The sequence below is a fragment of the Ovis aries genome, chromosome 10, assembly GCF_016772045.2.
Source record: "Ovis aries strain OAR_USU_Benz2616 breed Rambouillet chromosome 10, ARS-UI_Ramb_v3.0, whole genome shotgun sequence".
NCBI lineage: Eukaryota > Metazoa > Chordata > Mammalia > Artiodactyla > Bovidae > Ovis > Ovis aries.
The window spans coordinates 50,649,386-50,671,424 of record NC_056063.1 but is presented as its reverse complement, the minus strand read 5'-3'; the positions used below and the strand labels follow the sequence as shown (position 1 = coordinate 50,671,424).

At 40.6% G+C, this 22,039-nt stretch overlaps 1 protein-coding gene across 1 annotated transcript; it reads right to left on the bottom strand.

Annotated features, from left to right (window-relative positions):
* Positions 1–1,948: 1,948 nt before the first annotated feature.
* Positions 1,949–3,670, bottom strand: LOC101123052 (mitochondrial import inner membrane translocase subunit Tim29-like). The gene has a single exon (XM_060394021.1). The coding sequence runs from the start codon at positions 2,698–2,700 to the stop codon at positions 2,317–2,319; it is 384 nt and encodes a 127-aa protein (XP_060250004.1). The 5' UTR covers positions 2,701–3,670; the 3' UTR covers positions 1,949–2,316.
* Positions 3,671–22,039: the final 18,369 nt, after the last annotated feature.

Sequence of the window (22,039 nt, the reverse complement as noted above, 5' to 3'; positions counted from 1 at the left end):
AGACAATGAGGGGATTAATAAATGAAATTGAGTGATCATACCATAAAACAAACTGCTGTGGTTTCTGGAGACACAAATGTCACAAGCTTGTACATGTTGAAAGTCATATTTCACGTGTTCATTCAACTGATATTTTCAGATCATATTCTACATACCAGGTACTGTGTAAAGTTGTAGGACACAGAGACAAACATATAGTCCCTTCCACTAGACTGGTGGTTCTGAAGAAGGTAAATCTTGGTGTATTTTTTTAAATCTTGCATTCCACTCCTAGAGATTTAGATTTAGAAGCCCTGCAGTGGAACCTGAGCAAGTAGATTAAGAAACTCCATCATCAATAACAAAACAAGTTCCCTGGGGTTTTGATGTGTCACTCTAGTTAATAATCACTCAACACTGTTAATGGGCTTCCCTGGTGGCTCAGCGGTAAAGAATCTGCCTGCAAATATAGGAGACTGGGGTTCAATCCCTGGGTCAGGAAGATATCCTGGAGAAGGTAATGGCAACTCACTTCAGTATTCTTGTCTGGGAAATCCCCTGGACAGAGGAGCCTGGTGGGCTACAGTCAGGGTTTCCAAAGAGTTGGACAAGACAGCAACAACAACAACATACAACAACATGCTAATAGGTGGGGATAGATGCAGCATGGTAAGAACAACTTCTGAGATGTGAACAGGATGTTATGAAATGCAAAAATAGGGACACAATCTGTCCTCAGAGGAAGATGGATACGGAAGGATTTCTGGAGAAAGTGATTCCTAACCTTCCCAAATATTTTTGCGTTGTTTTCTAACCACAAATTTAATGTAGGAAACCAATGAAAAACACAAAAAAGCAAAAAATCATCCATTATCTATGAATTTGATGTTCTTAAGTTTTGCTATAACATGTGCATGCTAAGTCACTTCAGTCATATCCAACTCTTTGTGACACTGTAGACTGTAGCTCACCAGGCTCCTCTGTTCATGGGGATTCTCCAGGCAAGAATACTGGAGTGGGTTGCCATGCCCTTCTCCAGGGGATCTTCCCAACCCAGGGATTGAACTCCATCACTTACATCTCCTGCATTGGCAGGTAGGTTCTTATAGTGTTTTTTCCCTTAACTATCAATTTTGCATTGTATGCTGCTGCTGCTGCTGCTAAGTCGATTCAGTCCTGTCTGACTCTGTGCGACCCCATAGACGGCAGCCCACCAGGCTCCCCCGTCCTTGGGATTCTCCAGGCAAAAACACTGGAGTGGGTTGCCATTTCCTTCTCCAATGCATGAAAGTGAGAAGTGAAAGTGAAGTCGCTCAGTCGTGTCCGACTCTTAGCGACCTACTCCTTTCCAAATGATTCTGTCTTTTCAAGGTTACTGAAAGGAAATGGCAACCCACTTCAGTATTCTTGCCTGAGAAATCCCACAGACAGAGGAGGCTTGTGGGCTCCAATCCACGGAGTCGCAAAAGAGTCCCACTCGAGTTAGCAACGGAACAATAAGGACAGTGTGAAATGTTATCAATTGCAGGAAGCCGGGTGAACCTTTACACAGAATGTCTCGATTATTGTTCCAGTTTCTTCTGAGACTACAATTACTTGAAACTGAATTAAAAAATACATGTCCCTCATGGAAATAGAGAATAAACCTTTTAGGTCAGATTTTAAAAAGAAAATCTGCTTATTTCTGTCTAAAGTTTCTTACCAACTCTGGCAGTGATTAAGACGACATGGCACATCTCTCTGCTCTCCCCAACTTCTAGACCAGGGAGGCTCTCAATGAGCCGTCTGCTCACAGCGAATAGGTAAGAGGGAGGCCCCCGATTTTGTGAAAACCCAGGGAGAGAACGCTGCAAATAATTTACTTCCACCACTCTGCGTTTGAGGCTCACACGCACCAACTGCACATTCACGCGTCAGCATTCTGCAGAGGCCGGGGGCCGGGAGCCCTGTCGGGGGCCGGGAGCCCGGTCGGCACCCGGGGGGGTCTGAGTTTCATCTCGCGACCTCCGAAGGCAGCAGAGAGTCAGGCTGGCTCAGGGCGAGCTGGTCCTTCTCCTTCTGCAAAACTTGGTCCTCCCACAGCGCCTGGTTCACCTGGTCATCGGTGAGCACCACGGGCTTGTATTTCTCGTCGAAGAGCAGCTCATTGGCCTCCAACTGCAGCTGGTGGGGCCCGACGATGCGCAGGTGAGCTGGCAGGTGCAGGAACTCGTCGTCATTGATGTCGTAGTCGCGCATCCGGGCCCCCAGCACCCACCAGCGGCCCACGAAGCCCACATCCAGAATCCGGTCCAGGAAGTCGGTCCAGCGGGGCTGCAGGTAGCGACAGCGAGCCTGTTAGAGGCTGGCCTGGGAGTCGAAGGGCGCCTCGTACACCAGCGAGCAGTGGCGCAGACAGCCGCGACCCCGCAGCCAGAGCAGTCGCTGCAGGAACGCCTCCGAGTCGCGGTTGCAAGTGGCGGGCGCCCGCAGCAGGAGGGTCCCCGACGTGCGGAGCAGCGCCTCCTCGAAGGCTGCCTTGCTCGGTGCCAGGGAGCAACAGGCCGCCGAGCCACCCAGCAGCCCCAAGTACACAGCCGCCCTCCCGGGCCGGGCCTGCACCACCGCATCCTTGCAGATCTCGGTGTAATCTTGGAGCAGCCAGCTGGCCCAAGCGCCCAACCGTGCCCACACGCCGGGCTTTGCGGCTGCAGCATAACCCGCCTCTCTACGGCTTTGCATTGTATAGATTTTTGGATTTATGATCTTTAATCATTCTGTAATTTAGGGAAATAGACATACCTTTATTTCTGGGCTCCAAAATCACTGCAGATGGTGACTGAAGCCATGAAATTAAAGTTATGACCAACCTAGATAGCATATTCAGAAGCTTTGGTCATGCATGGATGTGAGAGTTGGACTGTGAAGAAGTCTGAGCGCCGAAGAACTGATGCTTTTGAACTGTGATGTTGGAGAAGACTCTTGGGAGTCCCTTGGACTGCAAGGAGATCCAACCAGTCCATTCTGAAGGAGATCAGCCCTGGGATTTCTTTGGAAGGAATGATGCTAAAGCTGAAACTCCAGTACTCTGGCCACCTTGTACGAAGAGTTGACTCATTGGAAAAGACTTTGATGCTGGGAGGGATTGGGGGCAGGAAGAGAAGGGGGTGACAGAGGATGAGATGGCTGGATGGCATCGCTGACTCGATGGAAGTGAGTCTGAGTGAACTCCAGGATTTGGTGATGGACAGTGAGGCCTGGCGTGCTGTGATTCATGGGGTCTCAAACAGTTGGACACGACTGAGCGATTGAACTGTAGTGAACTGACATACCTTTAAACATCTCTCTAGTCTTTTTCTTTGTAATTTTCTGGGATTTCTATTATCTGTATACAGGCATTTCTATTATCTGTATACATCTATTGTCTGTATACAGGCATCTTATTCTATCCTTTACCTCTCTGAATTTTCATATCTTTATTCCTCCTTTGTTTTTGTAGATTCTTTATTTCATTATTACAGTTGGTATTTCAACTATTATATTTTCAATATCCAGTAATTCCACTTGGTTCTCCCTTTTGACTTGCGGTCTGTTTCATATTATTTAAAACTTACCCTAGTTCTTTGAGACTTTTATTCTTGCTCTTAATTCTGCTTTATGCAATAAAACTCTTCTTTGTAGTGAATGCACTACAGAGTTAGTAATCTATTGCCCTATAAAAAATTATTGACAAATTACCTCAAGACTTAATGATTTTAAAAACAATAATATATTTTTGTGTCTCTCATGGTTTCTGTGGTTCATGAACTCAGACAATGTACAGCAGGGATGGCTTGTCTCTGCCTCATGTCATCTGCGTCCTCAGCTGGGAAGACTTGAATGTTGGGGACTGGAATTATGTGAATTACAATCTCTCACATTTCTGGTGGTTGATGTAGGTGTTGGCTAGAGGCCTGGCTGTGGCTGTCTGAAAGAAAACCCACATGTGGCTTCTTCACTTGGCTTGAGGTTCCTTGTAACATGGTGGCTTGGTTCCAAGAGAGACAGAGACAGAGAGAAAGAGCTGTATTTTTTCCTCTTCCTAACCTTAGAAGTTGTAGAGCATCACTTCTGTTCTACTCCTCTGTTTCAGGCAGGCATAAGTTTTCTCAAATTCAAGAGGAAAGAACATAGATCAGACAGAAAATGTTAATTACATTGCAAGAAGAGTGTGGGAGTGGATATACATATTGGTGTGGGCATCTTTTAAGATACTATTTGTCATGTTCTCATCATTTAGCTGTTTTTTGCCTGTGAGCTCGGTTTCCCCTAGGGCTATAATTGTCTTTCTGTTATATGTAAGGAAGTGTGGTGAACCCGAGCACTAGCTACTACATCTTTTGGTGAGCTTAAGAAAATCAATAGAGATGGCCTCTTCTTTGTCCAGGTGAAAGATTTCAGGAGATTATTCCTTTGTTTCTCTACCAGGGGTTCTTGCAGATTAGTTCTTGGATGTGCGCTCTTCTTCCATTACTATTTACTTCTTAATTTTTCCTTTGAGGAACCCAGGAGCTCAAGCTAGTTCATCATGTCAGGAACTAGAATTTCCCTATTAGTATCCTTATTTTCTAAATAGTCTGTAATTAGATCTTGGATATCTTCTTTGTCCCAGGAATTATGTAGAACAATGTAGTTTTATTTCCCCCAATTTCTATTTGATTGGATTAAAAATTTACACTTTAAAATATTTTCCTTCTTTTATTGCCTCTTGGTCAAAGCAAATTGTACTGTTTCTACTTTTCAGAATTTGAAGTTACTTTTTATTTTTATTTTTTTACTTTACAATACTGTATTGGTTTTGCCATACATCAACATAAACCCACCACGGGTATACATAAGTTCCCACTCCTGAACTCCCCTCTCCCCTCCCTCCCCATACCATCCCTCTGGGTTATCCCAGTGCACCAGCCCCAAACATCCTGTATCATGCATTGAACCTAGACTGGTGATTCATTTCTTATATGATATTATACATGTTTCAATACCATTCTCCCAAATCATCCCACCCTCTCCCTCTCCCACAGAGTCAAAAAGTCTGTTCTGTACATCTGCATCTCTTTTGCTGTCACACATACAGGGTTATCATTACCATCTTTCTAAATTCCATATATATGTATTAGTATACTGTATTGGCGTTTTTCTTTCTGGCTTACTTCACTCTGTATAATAGGCTCCAGTTTCATCCACCTCATTAGAACTGATTCAAATGTATTCTTTTTGATGGCTGAGTGATACTCCATTGTGTGTATATACCACAGCTTTCTTATTCATTCATCTGCTGATGGACATCTAGGTTGTTTCCATGTCTTGGCTATTATAAACAGTGCTGCGATGAACATTGGGGTACACGTGTCTCTTTCAATTCTGGTTTCCTCGGTGTGTATGCCCAGAAGTGGGATTGCTGGGTCATAAGGCAGTTCTATTTCCAGTTTTTTAAGGAATTGCCACAGTGTTCTCCATAGTGGCTGTACTAGTTTGCATTCCCACCAACAGTGTAAGAGGGTTCCCTTTTCTCCACACCTTCTCTAGCATTTATTGCTTGTAGACTTTTGGATCACAGCCATTCTCACTGGCATGAAATGGTACCTCATTGTGGTTTTGATTTGCATTTCTCTGATAATGAGTGATGTTGAGCATCTTTTCATGTGTCTGTTAGCCATCTGTATGTCTTTGGAGAAATGTCTATTTAGTTCTTTGGCCCATTTTTTGATTGGGTCGTTTATTTTTCTGGAATTGAGCTGCAGGAGTTGTTTGTATATTTTTGAGATTAGTTGTCTGTCAGTTGCTTCATTTGCTATTATTTTCTCCCATTCCGAAGGCTGTCTTTTCAGTTTGCTTATAGTTTCCTTTGTTGTGCAGAAGCTTTTAAGTTTAATTAGGTCCCATTTGTTTATTTTTGCTTTTATTTCCAATATTCTGGGAGATGGGTCATAGAGGATCCTGCTGTGATTTGTGTCGGAGAGTGTTTTGCCCATATTCTCCTCTAAGAGTTTTATAGTTTCTGGTCTTATATTTAGATCTTTAATCCATTTTGAGATTATTTTTGTGTATGGTGTTAGAAAGTGTTCTAGTTTCATTCTTTTACAAGTGGTTGTCCAATTTTCCCAGCACCACTTGTTAAAGAGACTGTCTTTAATCCATTGTATATTCTTGTCTCCTTTGTCAAAGGTAAGCTGTCCATAGGTGTGTGAATTTATCTCTGGGCTTTCTATTTTGTTCCATTGATCTATATTTCTGTCTTTGTGCCAGTACCATACTGTCTTGATGACTGTGGCTTTGTAGTAGAGCCTGAAGTCAGGCAAGTTGATTCCTCCAGTTCCATTCTTCTTTCTCAAGATTGCTTTGGCTATTTGTGGTTTTTGGTATTTCCATACAAATTTTGAAATTATTTGTTCTATCTCTGTAAAAAATACCGCTGGTAACTTGATAGGGGGAGAAGGCAATGGCAGTCCACTCCAGTACTCTTGCCTGGAAAATCCCATGGACGGAGGAGCCTGGTGGGCTGCTGTCCATGGGGTTGCCAAGAGTTGGACACAACTGAGCGACTTCACTTTTCACTTTCCTGCATTGGAGAAGGAAATGGCAGCCCACTCCAGTGTTCTTGCCTGGAGAATCCCAGGGACGGGGAGCCTGGTGGGCTGCCATCTATGGGGTCGCACAGAGTCAGACACGACTGAAGTGACTTAGCAGCAGCAGCTTGATAGGGATTGCATTGAATCTGTAGATCGCTTTGGACAGTATACTCATTTTCACTATATTGATTCTTCCAATCCATGAAGATGGTATATTTCTCCATCTGTTAGTGTCCTCTTTGATTTCTTTCACCAGTGTTTTATAGTTTTCTATATATAGGTCTTTAGTTTCTTTAGGAAGAAATATTCCTAAGTATTTTATTCTTTTCATTGCAATGGTGAATGGAATTGTTTCCTTAATTTCTTTTTCTACTTTCTCATTATTAGTGTATAGGAATGCAAGGGATTTCTCTGTGTTGATTTTATATCCTGAAACTTTACTATATTCATTGATTAGCTTTAGTAATTTTCTGGTGGAGTCTTTAGGGTTTTATATGTAGAGGATCATTTCATCTGCAAACACTGAGAGTTTTACTTCTTTTCCAATTTGGATTCCTTTTATTTCTTTTTCTGCTCTGAATGCTGCGGCAAAAACTTCCAGAACTATGTTGAATAGTAGTGGTGAAAGTGGGCACCCTTGTCTTGTTCCTGACTTTAGGGAAAATGCTTTCAATTTTTCACCATTGAGGATAATGTTTGCTCTGGGTTTGTCATATATAGCTTTTATTCCAATTCCAAAGAAAGGTAATGCCAAAGAATGCTCAAACTACCGCACAATTGTACTCATCTCACATGCTAATAAATTAATGCTCAAAATTCTCCAAGCCAGACTTCAGCAATACGTGAACCGTGAACTCCTTGACATTCAAGCTGGTTTTAGAAAAGGCAGAGGAATCAGAGATCAAATTGCCAACATCTGCTGGATCATGGAAAAAGCAAGAGAGTTCCAGAAAAACATCTATTTCTGCTTTATTGACTATGCCAAAGCCTTTGACTGTGTGGATCACAATAAACTGTGGAAAATTCTTAAAGTGATGGGAATACCAATCACCTGACCTGCCTCTGGAGAAATCTGTATGCAGGTCAGGAAGCAACAGTTAGAACTGGACATGGAACAACAGACTGGTTCCAAATAGGAAAAGGAGTGCGTCAAGGCTGTATATTGTCACCCTGCTTATTTAACTTCTATGCAGAGTACATCATGAGAAACGCTGGACTGGAAGAAACACAAGCTGGAATCAAGATTGCCAGGAGAAATATCAATAATCTCAGATATGCAGATGACACCACCCTTATGGCAGAAAGTGAAGAGGAGCTAAAAAGCCTCTTGATGAAAGTGAAAGAGGAGAGTGAAAAAGTTGGCTTAAAGCTCAACATTCAGAAAACGAAGATCATGGCATCTGGTCCCATCACTTCATGGGAAATAGATGGGGAAACAGTAGAAACAGTGTCAGACTTTATTTTTTTGGCCTCCAAAATCAATGCAGATGGTGATTGCAGCCATGAAATTAAAAGACACTTACTCCTTGGAAAAAAAGTTATGACCAACCTAGATAGTATATTCAAGACCAGAGACATTACTTTGATGACTAAGGTCCATCTAGTCAAGGCTATGGTTTTTCCAGTAGTCATGTATGGATGTGAGAGTTGGACTGTGAAGAAGGCTGAGCGCCAAAGAATTGATACGTTTGAACTGTGGTGTTGGAGAAGACTCTTGAGAGTCCCTTGGACTGCAAGGGGATCCATCCCTTCTGAAGGAGATCAGCCCTGGGATTTCTTTGGAAGGAATGATGCTAAAGCTGAAGCTCCAGTACTTTGGACACTTCATGCAAAGAGTTGACTCATTGGAAAAGACTTTGATGCTGGGAGAGATTGGGGGCATGAGGAGAAGGGGACGACAGAGCTGAGATGGCTGGATGGCATCATGGACTTGATGGATGTGAGTCTGATTGAACTCTGGTAGATGGTGATGGACAGGGAGGCCTGGCGTGCTGTGATTCATGGGGTCGCAAAGAGGTGGACACGACTGAGTGACTGAACTGAACTGATGTTGAGGTATGTTCCTCTATTCCTGCTTTCTGGAGAGTTTTTATCGTAAATGGATGTTGATTTTTGTCAAAGGCTTTCTCTGCATCTATTGAGATAATCATATGGCTTTTATTTTTCAATTTGTTAATGTGGTGAATTACATTGATTGATTTGAGGACATTGAAGAATTCTTGCATCCCTGGGATAAAGCCCACTTGGTCATGGTGTATGATCTTTTTAACGTGTTGTTGGATTCTGATTGCTAGAATTATGTTAAGGATTTTTGCATCTATGTTCATCAGTGATATTGGCCTGTAGTTTTCTTTTTTGTGTTTTGGTATTAGGGTGATGGTGGCCTCATAGAATGAGTTTGGAAGTTTACCTTCCTCTGCAATTTTCTGGAAGAATTTGAGTAGGATAGGTGTTAGCTCTTCAAATTTTTGGTAGAATTCAGCTGTGAAGCCGTCTGGACCTGGGCTTTTGTTTGCTGGAAGATTTCTGATTACAGTTTCAATTTCTGTGCTTGTGATGGGTCTGTTAAGATTTTCTATTTCTTCCTGGTTCAGTTTTGGAAAGTTGTACTTTTCTAAGAATTTGTCCAATTCTTCCACGTTGTCCATTTTATTGGCATATAATTGCTGATAGTAGTCTCTTACAATCCTTTGTATTTCTGTGTTGTCTGTTGTGATCTCTCCATTTTCATTTCTAATTTTATTGATTTGATTTTTCTCCCTTTGTTTCTTGATGAGTCTGGCTAATGGTTTGTCAATTTTATTTATCCTTTCAAAGAACCAGCTTTTGGCTTTGTTGATTTTTGCTACGGTCTCTTTTGTTTCTTTTGCATTTATTTCTGCCCTATTTTTAAGATTTCTTTCCTTCTACTAACCCTGGGGTTATCCATTTCTTCCTTTTCTAGTTGCTTTAGGTGTAGAGTTAGGTTATTTATTTGACTTTTTTCTTGTTTCTTGAGGTATGCCTGTAATGCTATGAACTTTCTCCTTAGTACTGCATTTATAGTGTCCCACAGGTTTTGGGTTGTTGTGTTTTCATTTTCATTAGTTTCTATGCATAATTTGATTTCTCTTTTGATTTCTTCTGTGATTTGTTGGTTATTCAGCAGTGTGTTGTTCAGCCTCCATATGTTGGAATTTTTAATAGTTTTTCTCCTGTTATTGAGATCTAATCTTACTGAATTATGGTCAGAAAAGATCCTTGGAATGATTTGAATTTTTTTAAATTTACCAAGGCTAGATTTATGGCCCAGAATGTGATCTATCCTGGAGAAGGTTCTGTGAGCACTTGAGAAAAGGTGAAATTCATTGTTTTGGGGTGAAATGTCCTATAGATATCAATTAGGTCTAACTGGTCTATTATATTATTTAAAGTTTGTGTTTCTTTGTTAATTTTCTGTTTAGTTGATCTATTCATAGGTGTGTGGAGTATTAAAGTCTCCCACTATTATTGTGTTATTGTTAATTTCCCCTTTCATACTTGTTAGCATTTGTCTTACTATTGCGGTGCTCCTATATTGGGTGCATATATATTTATAATTGTTATATCTTCTTCTTGGATTGATCCTTTGATCATTATGTAGTGTCCTTTATCTCTTTTCACAGCCTTAGTTTTAAAGTCTATTTTATCTGATATGAGTATTGGTACTCCTGCTTTCTTTTGGTCTCTATTTGCGTGGAATATCTTTTTCCATCCCTTCACTTTCAGTCTGTATATGTCCCTTGTTTTGAGGTGGGTCTCTTGTAGACAATATATATAGGGATCTTGTTTTGTATCCATTCAGCCAGTCTTTGTCTTTTGGTTGGGGCATTCAATCCATTTACGTTTAAGGTAATTATTGATAAGTATGGTCCTGTTGCCATTTACTTTATTGTTTTGGGTTTGGTTTTATACACTTTTTTTTTGTATTTCCTATCTAGAGAATATCCTTTAGCATTTGTTGGAGAGCTGGTTTGGTGGTGCTGAATTCTCTCAGCTTTTGCTTGTCTGTCAAGCTTTTGATTTCTCCTTCATGTTTGAATGAGATCCTTGCTGGGTACAGTAATCTGGGCTGTAGGTTATTTTCTTTAATCTCTTTAAGTATGTCTTGTGATTCCCTCCTGGCCTGAAGGGTTTCTATTGAAAGATCAGCTCTTGTCCTTATGGGAATCCCCTTGTGTGTTATTTGTTGTTTTTCCCTTGCTGCTTTTAATATTTGTTCTTTGTGTTTGATCTTTGTTAATTTGATTAATATGTGTCTTGCAGTGTTTCTCCTTGGATTTACCCTGTTTGGGACTCTCTGGGTTTCTTGGGTTGATTATTTCCTTCCCCTTTTTAGGGAAGTTTTCAACTATTATTTCCTCAAGGATTTTCTCAAGGTCTTTCTTTTGATCTTCTTCTTCTGGGACTCCTATAATTCGAATGTTGGAGCATTTCATATTGTCCTGGAGGTCTCTGAGATTGTCCTCATTTCTTTTAATTCATTTTTTTTCCTCTCTGCTTCATTTATTTCTACCATTCTATCTTCTGTTTCGCTAATCCTATCTTCTGCCTCCATTATTCTACTATTTGTTGCCCCTAGAGTATTTCTGATCTCATTTATTGCATTATTCATTATATATTGACTCTTTTTTTATTTCTTCTAGGTCCTTGCTAAACCTTTCTTGCATCTTCTCAGTCCTTGTCTCCAGGCTATTTATCTGTGATTCCATTTTGATTTCAAGATTTTGGATCATTTTCACTATCATTATTCAGAATTCTTTGTCTGGTAGATTCCCTGTCTCTTCCTCTTTGGTTTGGTTTGGTGGGCATTTATCCTGATCCTTTACCTGCTGGGTATTCCTCTATCTCTTCATCCTATTTATATTGCTGCTTTTGGGTTGGCTTTTCTGTATTTTGGCAGTTTGTGGAGTTCTCTTTATTGTGGAGTTTCCTCACTGTGGGTGGGTTTGTATCAGTGGCTTGTCAAGGTTTCTTGGTCAGGAAAGCTTGTCTCAGTGTTCTGGTGGGTGGAGCTGGATTTCTTCTCTCTGGAGTGCAATGAAGTGTCCAGTAATGAGTTATGAGATGTTAATGGTTTTGGAGTAACTTTGAGTTGACTGTATATTGAGGCTTAGGGCTGTGTTCCTAAGTTGCTAGAGAATTTGCATGGTATGTCTTGCTCTGGAACTTGTTGGCCCTTGGGTGATGCTTGGTTTCAGTGTAGGTATGGAGGCGTTTGATGAGCTCCTATCGATTAGTGTTCCCTGGAGTCAGGAGTTCTCTGCTGTTCTCAGGATTTAGACTTAAGCCTCTTGCTTCTGGTTTTCAGTTTTATTTTTACAGCTGTCTCAAGACTTCCCCTTCTATACCACAGTGTTGATAAAACATCTAGGTTAAAGATGAAAAGTTTCTCCACATTGAGGGACACCCAGAGAGGTTCACAGAGTTACATGGAGAAGAGAAGAGGGAGGCGGGAGTTGGAGGTGACCTGAAGGAGATGAGGTGGAATCAAAAGAGGAGAGCGTGAGCTAGCCAGTAATCACTTCCTTATGAGTGCTCCACAGTCTGGTCCACTCAGAGATGTTCACAGAATCATACAGAGAGGAGGAGAGGGAGGAAGGAGACAAAGGTGGTCAGGAGTATAAAAGAAGGGAATGAAAAGGAGAGAGACAAATCCAGCCAGTAGTCAGTTCCCTAAGAGTTCTCCACTGTCTGGAACACACAGAGATTCACAGAGTTGCGTAGAGAAGAAAAGGGGGAGGAAGGAGACAGGGGCAATCTAGTGGAGAAAAAGGAGAGTCCAAAGGAGGAGAGAGCAGTCAGGCCAGTAATCTCACTCTCACGTATAAATGGGTACTGAAGATCGGGTTTTTGAAGGTACAAAATTGATTAACAAATACCAAAAAGCAAAGATTAAAAATCTAGAGTAGAGGTTGGATTTTCAAAAATACAATATTAAAAAATAGAAGAAGAAAAAAAAAAGAAAAAAGTCACAAGAATTACTTAAAAAAATAAAAAAAATAAAATTAAAAAAATATATACGAAGTTTGCTTTAAAAATAGGGTCTTTTTTTGGGGGGGAAGTAATAGTAGGTTATAAAAAAATGAAAACTAAAGGAGAAATAGAGGACTTAAAAATTAAAGTGTGTTCAAAAAAGAAGGAGAAAAAGAAAAGAAGAAAAAACAAACATAAAAAAAAAAGAATGATTGTAAAAATGGTAAAGATATATCTAGGACTTTCTCTGTTGTTGTGTGCAGTGTGGGGTCAGTTCATTTTCGGATAGTTCCTTGGTCCTGCTTATATTTCTCAAGATCTATGGGCCCCTTCCTATGTAGCGGGTACTAATGACAGGATTTTAATCTATTGCACCTGTCACTTCCAAGGCAGTTCCCTCTGTTTTAGCTTCTTCTACTTACTGGTCTCTTCAGTGTCTGATTTCCACCCTGACACAAGGGGGGCAGTGGAGGGCAATTTTTTTAGGCTCATTTGTTCAGTCGCGCTGTGGGGAGGGAGGGATGCTGCAAACAAATAACACTGGTGAGTGCTCGCAATGTCCCAGACACACTGGGCCTGGCCCCGCTCACTGCGTACAACACTCAGGCTCTAGGTCGCTCCGCTGGGAACCGTCTGAGGCAGGCCCTGGGCTGCATGCACCTCCCAGGTCTAAGCCACTTAGGCACTCAGGTAGTCCCCAGAGGCGCAGACTGGTTGGGCCTGCGTTTTGTGCCCTTCCCAGGTCCAAGTAGCTCAGGTGTTTGGCGAGCGCAGTCGCTGCGACTTATCGCCTCTCCTGTCCCTGCTGCTCAGTTTTCTGGGTGTATAGCTGGCATACTGTCTCAGGCGGATGATGACTGTCCAGAACCCCAAGAAGTCTTAGTTAGCAAAGAAGCCTGTTTGCAGTTTCATAGATAATGTCTCTCTGGGGCTGCGATTGCCCCCTTCAGGCCCTTCCAGCTCTGGCTGCCTGTCACCAGAGAGGAATGGTCTGCAGCCGGCTAATTCTGTTCCATCCTTTGTTCTGTGTGCAGTCCTGGCGGTGTCTTATGTTAGAGCTTTTTGCGTGGTAGCTATTCCACAGCCTGGTTTGCTAGCCCAAGTTAGCTTGCTCTGGTTACACTCGGGGCATTCGGGGCATTCGGGCCTGTTCCTTGTAAAGCAATGCAGCCCGCGCCTCCCTGCCCAGCCCCTGCTTGCTAGTGGCGGATGCAGGGGTCTGTGCTGCTTCTCCACTGGGGGAGTTACCATTGGGCTTGTAATCTGTGGGTTTTAATTATTTATTTTTCCTCACTGTTATGTTGCCCTCTGTGCTTCCAAGGCTCACCACAGACTCGGCAGTGAGAGTGTTTCCTGGTGTTTGAAAACTTCTCTCTTTTTAAGACTCCCTTCCCGGGACTAAGCTCCCTTCCTACCTCTTTTGTCTCTTTTTGTGTCTTTTATATTTTTTTCCTACCTGTTTTTGAAGACAATGAGCTGCTTTTCTCAGTGCCTGATGTCCTCTGCCGTCATTCAGAAGTTGTTTTGTGGAATTTACTCAGCGTTGAAATGTTCTTTTGATGAATTTGTGTGGGAGAAAGTGGTCTCCCCATCCTATTCCTCTGCCATCTTAGGACCGCCCCTAGCTAATTATTATTGATCCTGCAAATGTTGCCAGAAAACGCAGACCAGGACTCCCAGGTGCATTTCTCAAGGACTTTCTCAATCTCCTCTTACTGCTGACATGATGGCAAAGATGATTTCAAATTTCTTAATGCTCTTCCTGTAGACAGAACTGCTCCAGGAAACGCTCACGTCCTGTCCAACATTAAACTGAACTCTGAAGTTATTTTTTTAAATATAAATTAATTTATTTAATTGGAGGCTAATTACTTTACAATATTGTATTGGTTTTGCCATACATCAACATGAATCTGCCACAGGTATACATGTGTTCCCCATCCTGAACCCCCTTCCATCCCCGTACCATCCCTCTGGGTCCTCTCAGTGCACCAGCACCAAGCATCCAGTATCGTGCAGCGAACCTGGACTGGCGATTCGTTTCATATTATTACTGCTCAAAGGAATCTTAAATAAAATGTATTCTTTTCTTTGGGAAACTTTTTTTTTCTGCTTGAATTCCTTTTAGAATTCTCTCCTTATCCTTGGAATTCAGAAAATATTAAAGCCATTTTAGATGCTGGCCTTTTATCATCACTATGAATGCTACAAAGGAAGCTGTTTTAATTTGCAAGTTCAGGTTTTTACTTCAGGAGATTTTCCTATATTATATCTATAATTATGCCTATTATTCCTGCTTTCAAGTTTACCTTAGAAAGTCTTTTCCACCTTTTTCATCTCAAGATTACTAAGCTATTTTAAGTACAGTTAGATCTTTAATCTTATCTGGAATATTTTATTTATTGATGTGAAGTAAGTAGCTAATAATTATTTTACTTTCTTCCAGAATTTATATCCAGTTTTTCTAATATCAGTGATTTGAAGTGACATATTTTATGATTTTAAAATTCCCAGTTCTTTCAGAAGTGCCTGAGTCTGACTCATAAATTCATAGTGCGTGTGTGTGTGCTAAGTCATTTCAGTTGTATCTGGCTCTTTGTGACCAAATGGACTGTAGCCCACCGGCTCTTCTTTCCATGGGATACTCTAGGCAAGAATACTGGAGTGGGTTGCCATGCCCTTCCCCAATAAATTCATAGATTAAACAGCAATCTGTGTGGTGGCATTAAAAAAATAAATTGAAGCTTTTTTGGTTGTTTTTTAATGTTTCAAGTAAGAAAATCTAAGTAAATGATCCAGGTAAGTCTTGCAATAATTGGCTGAGAGTTTACCAGAAAGAATCAGATAGAGATATGTCTTAACCTGGTGTCTCTCAGGCTAAGTAATGGAGGATCAGAAACTATGAGTAAGCCAAGGGAACAAGTTGATCATGAAGGGACAGTCTGTGGAAGTGAGAGCAGACCACTAGATTCCAGCTTGAGAGCTATTTTATCATTAAGATGAAAAAGACAGAAGTAGTAGAGTTTGTTATATTGTGATATGAGAGAGTTGGTCATATTGTGACAATGAACTACTGAGAAAGTACTACTTAGGAGGAAGTTGGACACTTCAATATGAAGTTCAGGAAGGATTCTGAGCCTAAATAATGATGTGGGTTGGTCTAGTGGAAGGCAGGGCATTGAAATTAATGGCAAATATATTCAGCTAATCCTTGGGAAGAGAAGACTTTTTGGTAGAGTCAGAGCTGAAAATGAGATAGTAGAAGGGGTTTCTGAAATTCTTCACTAATCTAATGTCACAGAGACATATACTGCTAATGTTTCAAGTAATTTTGTTTTGTTCCTTAAAAGTAAATGCTATCATTATAAGTGAAAAATTCCTGCACATGTGTTTGGCATTAAATTAGCTCCATGAAATAATTCCAGTACACTGAAATATTTCGTGGTCACATACATTTGTGAAATGCTGTAATATGTATACCTAATTGGAGATTCATGTTGCCCATTACCCTTAGTTTCTGAGAATTCCTGCTACAAATAAGAAGCCAGTTTAACCTAGGATTGCTCAATTTTCCCTTACTAGGAAACTAATTTTGGTGTATGCAACACCTGTTAATACTCCTCTAGAATAATTGTTACCAAAAAGATATCCTGGAAAACATAGGACTAACTCTTGTTTATCATTAGGCAGCTGAGTAAGGATCGAATGTTAAAATAATTGGTCTAAAACGAAGTCATTTCAGATAGCCTGTAGGTGTCCGTCCATTGGGCTTCCCTGCTGGCTCAGTAGTAAAGAATCCTCCTGCTAATGAAGGAGATGTGGGTTCAATCCCTAGCTCAGGAATATCCCTGGAGTAGGAAATGGAGTAGGAAATCGAGTAGGAATGGAGTAGGACATTTTCTTCTTACTTCATCTTCCTCTTCATCTTCCATCTCCTTTACTATTTTCTTCTCTTCCTCTTTTTATCCCTCCTTTCTCTTCTCTCCCTCTCTATGTCCTATGCAGTAAAAATTCTTGTTATAGTGTTATAAAAATCTTCATGAAAATGTCAATGGTTCTATCACATTTCATCATGTAGCTTTATAATAACAGTTCTTTTGGATCTTGGCGTCAAAGGCATTCTTATCTATTATACTGTGATAGATATTTTTACATTGAGCTATTCATATGTTTTGAGTTATTTCCTCAATAATTTTAAATGTTTTAGTTAACCTTTTCATAAGCCTTCTTGGGATAGCTTACCATTTTACCTTAAGATTTCAGTGATGCAAAGGAAGGCAATAAAAATCCATCAGTGATTTGAATGATTAAAATATTATATTTTCACACTCAGACCAGGACTTGGTAAATAAAAGTCTGTTTGTCACTCTCCATCACGTCTCTTCTTTCTTTAAGTTCTCTGTTACTCCTTTCATTAGCTCCTAGTATTCTTGCCTGGAGAACTCCATGGACAGAGGAGTCTGGCAGGCTGCAGACCATGGGGTCACAAAGAGTCGGACATGACTGAGTGGCTACCACACACACATGCAACCTACAAATCATCTTCTTTACCCACTTAAATCTTCCTTTCTCTTTATTTTGCTAATCTATCTCACACCTATCAGCTCTCAGCAAAAACCTCAAAAAATATTCCAGCCTCACTTTCTCATCTCCCAATCCTTTGTTAACCTCCTGCAAGCAAGTGTCTGATGCCATAACTTAAAACACTCGATACATTGTACTGTAGTTTATTTTATTTTCCGTTAGACTGTGTGTGATTTAGCACAGAAAGGACTGTATTGGCATACATAGCATCTGAAACCAGAATGTGTACTCAGGAAAATGAATTCATTCAACAAACACTGTGTGATGAAGTCTCATCCATTCTTCACCTACACTTACATAAGATGAATTCATCTTTCTTTGGCCCTGAGAGTAACAGAAATTCAATACACTTTTTCCTAGGAGTTACTCAGTATTACATTTCCTTTCCCTTAGCATTCATTAAGATTGTCTATCTTTCATGTACACACTACTATATTTAAGATGAATAACCAAGAAGGACCTACTGTATAGCACAGGGAACTCTGCTCAATGTTATGTAACAACCTAAATGGGAAAAGAATTGGAAAGAGAATAGATACAAGTATTTGTGTAACTGAATCACTTTACAATACACCTGAGGCTAATTCAACATTGTTAATCAACTATACTGAATATAAAATAAAAAGTTATAATGAGATTGTCTTTCTGGCTCTCTGTACCTGTCTGTCTACCTAATTGTCTGTCACCTAACTATCCACCTATCTATATATTCTTACTTCTTGAAATTTTATCAAGTTCATATAAATTGACTTAATATTTTTATGCTCTAGTTCTCAACCCAAAATAATTTGTAGTCTGTGTTATGTTTAGGCATTCAGTCGTGTCTGACTCTTTGCAACTTCATGGACTGTAGCCCGCCAGGCTCCTCTGTTCATGGGATTTCCCCAGGCGAGAATACTAGAGTGGGTTGCCATGCCCTCCTCCAGGGGATCTTTCCAACCCAGGGATTAAACCCACATCTCCCACATTGCAGGTGGATTCTTTACTCTCTGAGCCACCAGGGAAGTGGCTTTTTGTACTTTAAAAGCAGGTAAATGGCATTAGGATAATATTTCCCATAATTGCAGTAACAGAGCTTGTGACAAGGGTCACAAGAGGCCTGTGTGGTCCAGGGGGATTGGATGGAACAAAAGAGTCACTTGTACAGGTGTTTGTGCCACTTTGTGTGTGTGCTAAACTGCTTCAGTCGTGTCTGACTCTTTGCAACCCTACAGACTGTAACCCACCAGCCTCCTCTGTCCATGGAATTCTCCAGGCAAGAATACTGGAGTTACATTAGTTCATCTCTAAAACAAAGATGCTTCTGAGACTCTCCCGGCAGTCCAGCTGTTAAGACTCCACGCTCCCACTGCAGGGGGTGCTGGTTCCATCCCTGGTTTGGGGAACTAAGATCCTTCATGTCACACAGGCAAAAAAAAAAAAAAAAAAAAAAAAAAAAGATGCTTCTAATTACTTGACACAGTTGTGTGGTCAGAATCCTGTCCATGGTACCAGTAACAAAGGAAGTAAGGAAGGAGTCCCTTACCTGGAGAAATTTTCTAATTGAACTAGGCAACATCACCAGAAACATGTACACACAAATATGTTTGGGCTGTGTGCACTATCAAAGAATTGCTAAAGTTATTATAGGATCTTGAGTTGAGTCTGTAAAGTCTTTGTGGGAGAGGCCAGTTTTAAGTCATGTTAAGAGCTTTCATCTTAGGAGAAAGAAGGGCTCACTTTGAAGAAGAGGATCAAGGCTTCCCGATGGAGAGAGTGGCGTGTTAGCAGGATTAACAATGAAAGTGAGCAAGATGCTGGGCAGCTTTGAAGCTGACAATTAATAGATGTAACAAATGTAAGAAGCAGTTCTGAATCATTTCTCAAGTGAGAAAAAAACTGCTGGAAATGAGTAAGCACTGAGAGGCAGGAAGTATTTTGTTCCTACTTAAAATAATTTTTAGTCTTGGCATACAATTATGGATATGAGACTGAAAAGGCAGAAGAGTAAATGTAAGTATATGACCCACCAGGAAGACGAAAGAGGCTGAGGTTATAGGTCTCTGATCTAATTGTGATGTTCATGGAAACAGTGGGCTGGGTCTTGACTAAATCTTTGCACCTAAAAATGGGAAGGATAGATATGACATCCTTAGAGAACCAAAGATGCCATCCCATGAGACAAAAAGGGAGAAATGGAGAGAGAGAGAGAGAAGATGGTTTTGATTTTGTGGAATCACTGTTTGAAAAGTGAGCAGGAGAAAAAAAAATGAGTGTCTTGCAAAATACTGTGGTGACTAGAATCCTCTTTCCTAGCTGAGTAGGTAAAAGAGCCCCCAAATAAGTGGTTGTCTTTGAGGTTTGAGTGAGAAATGAGATTGAGTGGAGATCTCTTGATAAATGACTCAGAAGTGGAATTTAGGGCTGTGGTTCTTTAACTGTAGTCCTTGGACCAGCAGCTTTATCTCACCTGGGAACTTGTGAGAAATACATGTTGTCTGGCCCCCTGGAAAGATACTGAATCAGAAACTCTGGAGGAGGGGTGGGTCAGAAATCTCTTCTCTGTTTTTTTGGTGGTAGTAGTGTTAGTTGCTCAGTCATTTCTGTTTGCGATCCCTCGAACTGTAACTCATTAGGTTCCTCTGTCCATGGGATTTTCCAGGCAAGAATACTGGATTCAGTTGCCATTCCCTTCTTCAGAGGATCTTTCCGACCCAGTTATCAAACCTAGGTCTCCTGCATTGTAGGCAGATTCTTTACCCAACTTGTTTATTACATTATATTACATGTATCCCATATTATCATCTTCTTTTTTGTCTTTTTGCTTATTTTTATTTTGGAGGATAATTGCCTTACAATGTTGTGTTAGTTTCTGCTATACAACAACATGAATCAGCTCTAAGTATACATGTATCCCCTCTCACTTGCATCTCCCTCCCACCCACCCCCATCTCACTGCCGCCCCCACCGTCATCACAGAGCACTGAGCTAAGCTTCCTGTGCTATCCAGCTGCTTCTCTCTAGCTCTCTGTTTTACACACAGTATGGTATATATGGGCTTCCCTGATAGCTCAGTTGGTAAAGATTCCGCCTGCAATACAGGAGACCCCTGTTTGATTCCTGGGTCAGGAAGATCCACTGGAGAAGGGATAGGCTACCCACTCCAACATTCTTGGGCTTCCCTTGTGGCTCAGTTGATAAAGAATCCTTCTGCAATGAGGGAGACCTGGGTTCGATCCCTGGGTTGGGAAGATCCCTTGGAGAAGGGAAAGGCTTCCTACTCCATTATTCTGGTCTGGAGAATTCCATGGGCTGTATAGTTCATGAGGTCGCAAAGAGTCAGACACGACTAAGTGACTTTCACTTTCACTTTTCAGAGTGTATGTGACAATGCTGCTCTCCCAATTCATCCCAACTTCCCCTTCCCCCACTGTGTCCTCAAGGTTGCATCTCTGTTCCTGCCCTGCAAATAGGTTCATAGGTACCATTTTTTAGATTCTATATATATGCCTAATTATACGATATTTGTTTCTCTCTTTCTGACTTACTTCACACTGTATACCAGGCTCTAGGTTCATCTACATCACTACAACTAGTTCAAATTCATTCTTTTTTATGGCTGAGTGATATTACACTGTATATATGTACCACATCTTCTTTACCCATTCATCTGTTGATGGTAGGCAGGACGTAGACGCGATCTTGGTTTTAACAAGGCTTCCAGGTGATTGTGACGCTTGCAAAATTTGAGAAATACTGATTTAGGAGATAATCTGTGCTCGCCCCTATTTCAACACCTCACTATGAAAAACACTCTGTAGAGACAGAAGTTTGCAGGATATTAATATCAGCAACTCTGCAAGGAGAACAAATTCATTAGAGCCAATTGAGAGGAAACTTTGTGAAGGAATATGAGAAAATGTTTCTCTTGTGAAAACGCCTTTGTTCAGCCTTAAGAGTGATGATTAACATTATTACATTAATTTACTGATGTAAATTTAAGTTTAAATTTATCTTATTGTAATGTCACTAAAAAGTAATTTGTGAATGTTAACAAGAGGATATATAAAAACTTCTTTCTCTTCCCTTCCTTAAACATTTTCTCAGCATTGTGAGGCAGAAGACTTTTTGTTTGTTTTGTTTTGCTTTCAGAGATTCCTTTTGCAAATTGCAAGGGAGTAGTGTTTTCTGTCCCTGATACACTGTTGCCTATTTAAGGCTTTTCTAAGATTAGAAGATAACAATAGTTAGTATATTAATCCTTTGCAAAGGCCCTATGCAAAACTGGGAAACATTTGAGTCTGCAGATTTAATTGAACATCAGTCAAGTTTTGCTTTTTCTAAAATGAGGAAATGGAATTGTGAAGGCCAAAATATTCTTTGAATCTTTTAAACTTGACTTTTGATAAAGAATGAGATTTAAACTGACCTTTGATTTTGGATGACAGACTATTGCAGTGTTTACATGAGTTTTAAAAGTAAGACCTCAATTGTATGATTTGAAGAGCTTGGAAAACTTCTTTGCTTGCAAACAGAAGGAGTATTACGATATATAAAATTCTTTATGTATTTTTAATTTCCTCTTTTACTATCTGGAAGGTGTTTGGAGACTGCCCATGAACACTACATATTCATGATTATCCATAAAGGGTAAGATTAGAATTTGGTTTTAAACTATTGCTCCTGGTTTACATATTCTCCCAGCTTCCACTTCGTTCATCAGAACTACTCAAAGATGAATACAGTTCTTAGAGGCAAGGTAACATTTTAAGCTCATTTTTTAAGTCATAGACTTCCTTTGAGGCAGCCTGCTGTGTTTTCATACAGGTAAATGGAAATTCATCTTCATGTCCTCCACCTTCACACAGAGATAGGTCAGAACACTTCCTGGAGAACAGGAACAGACACGTGAC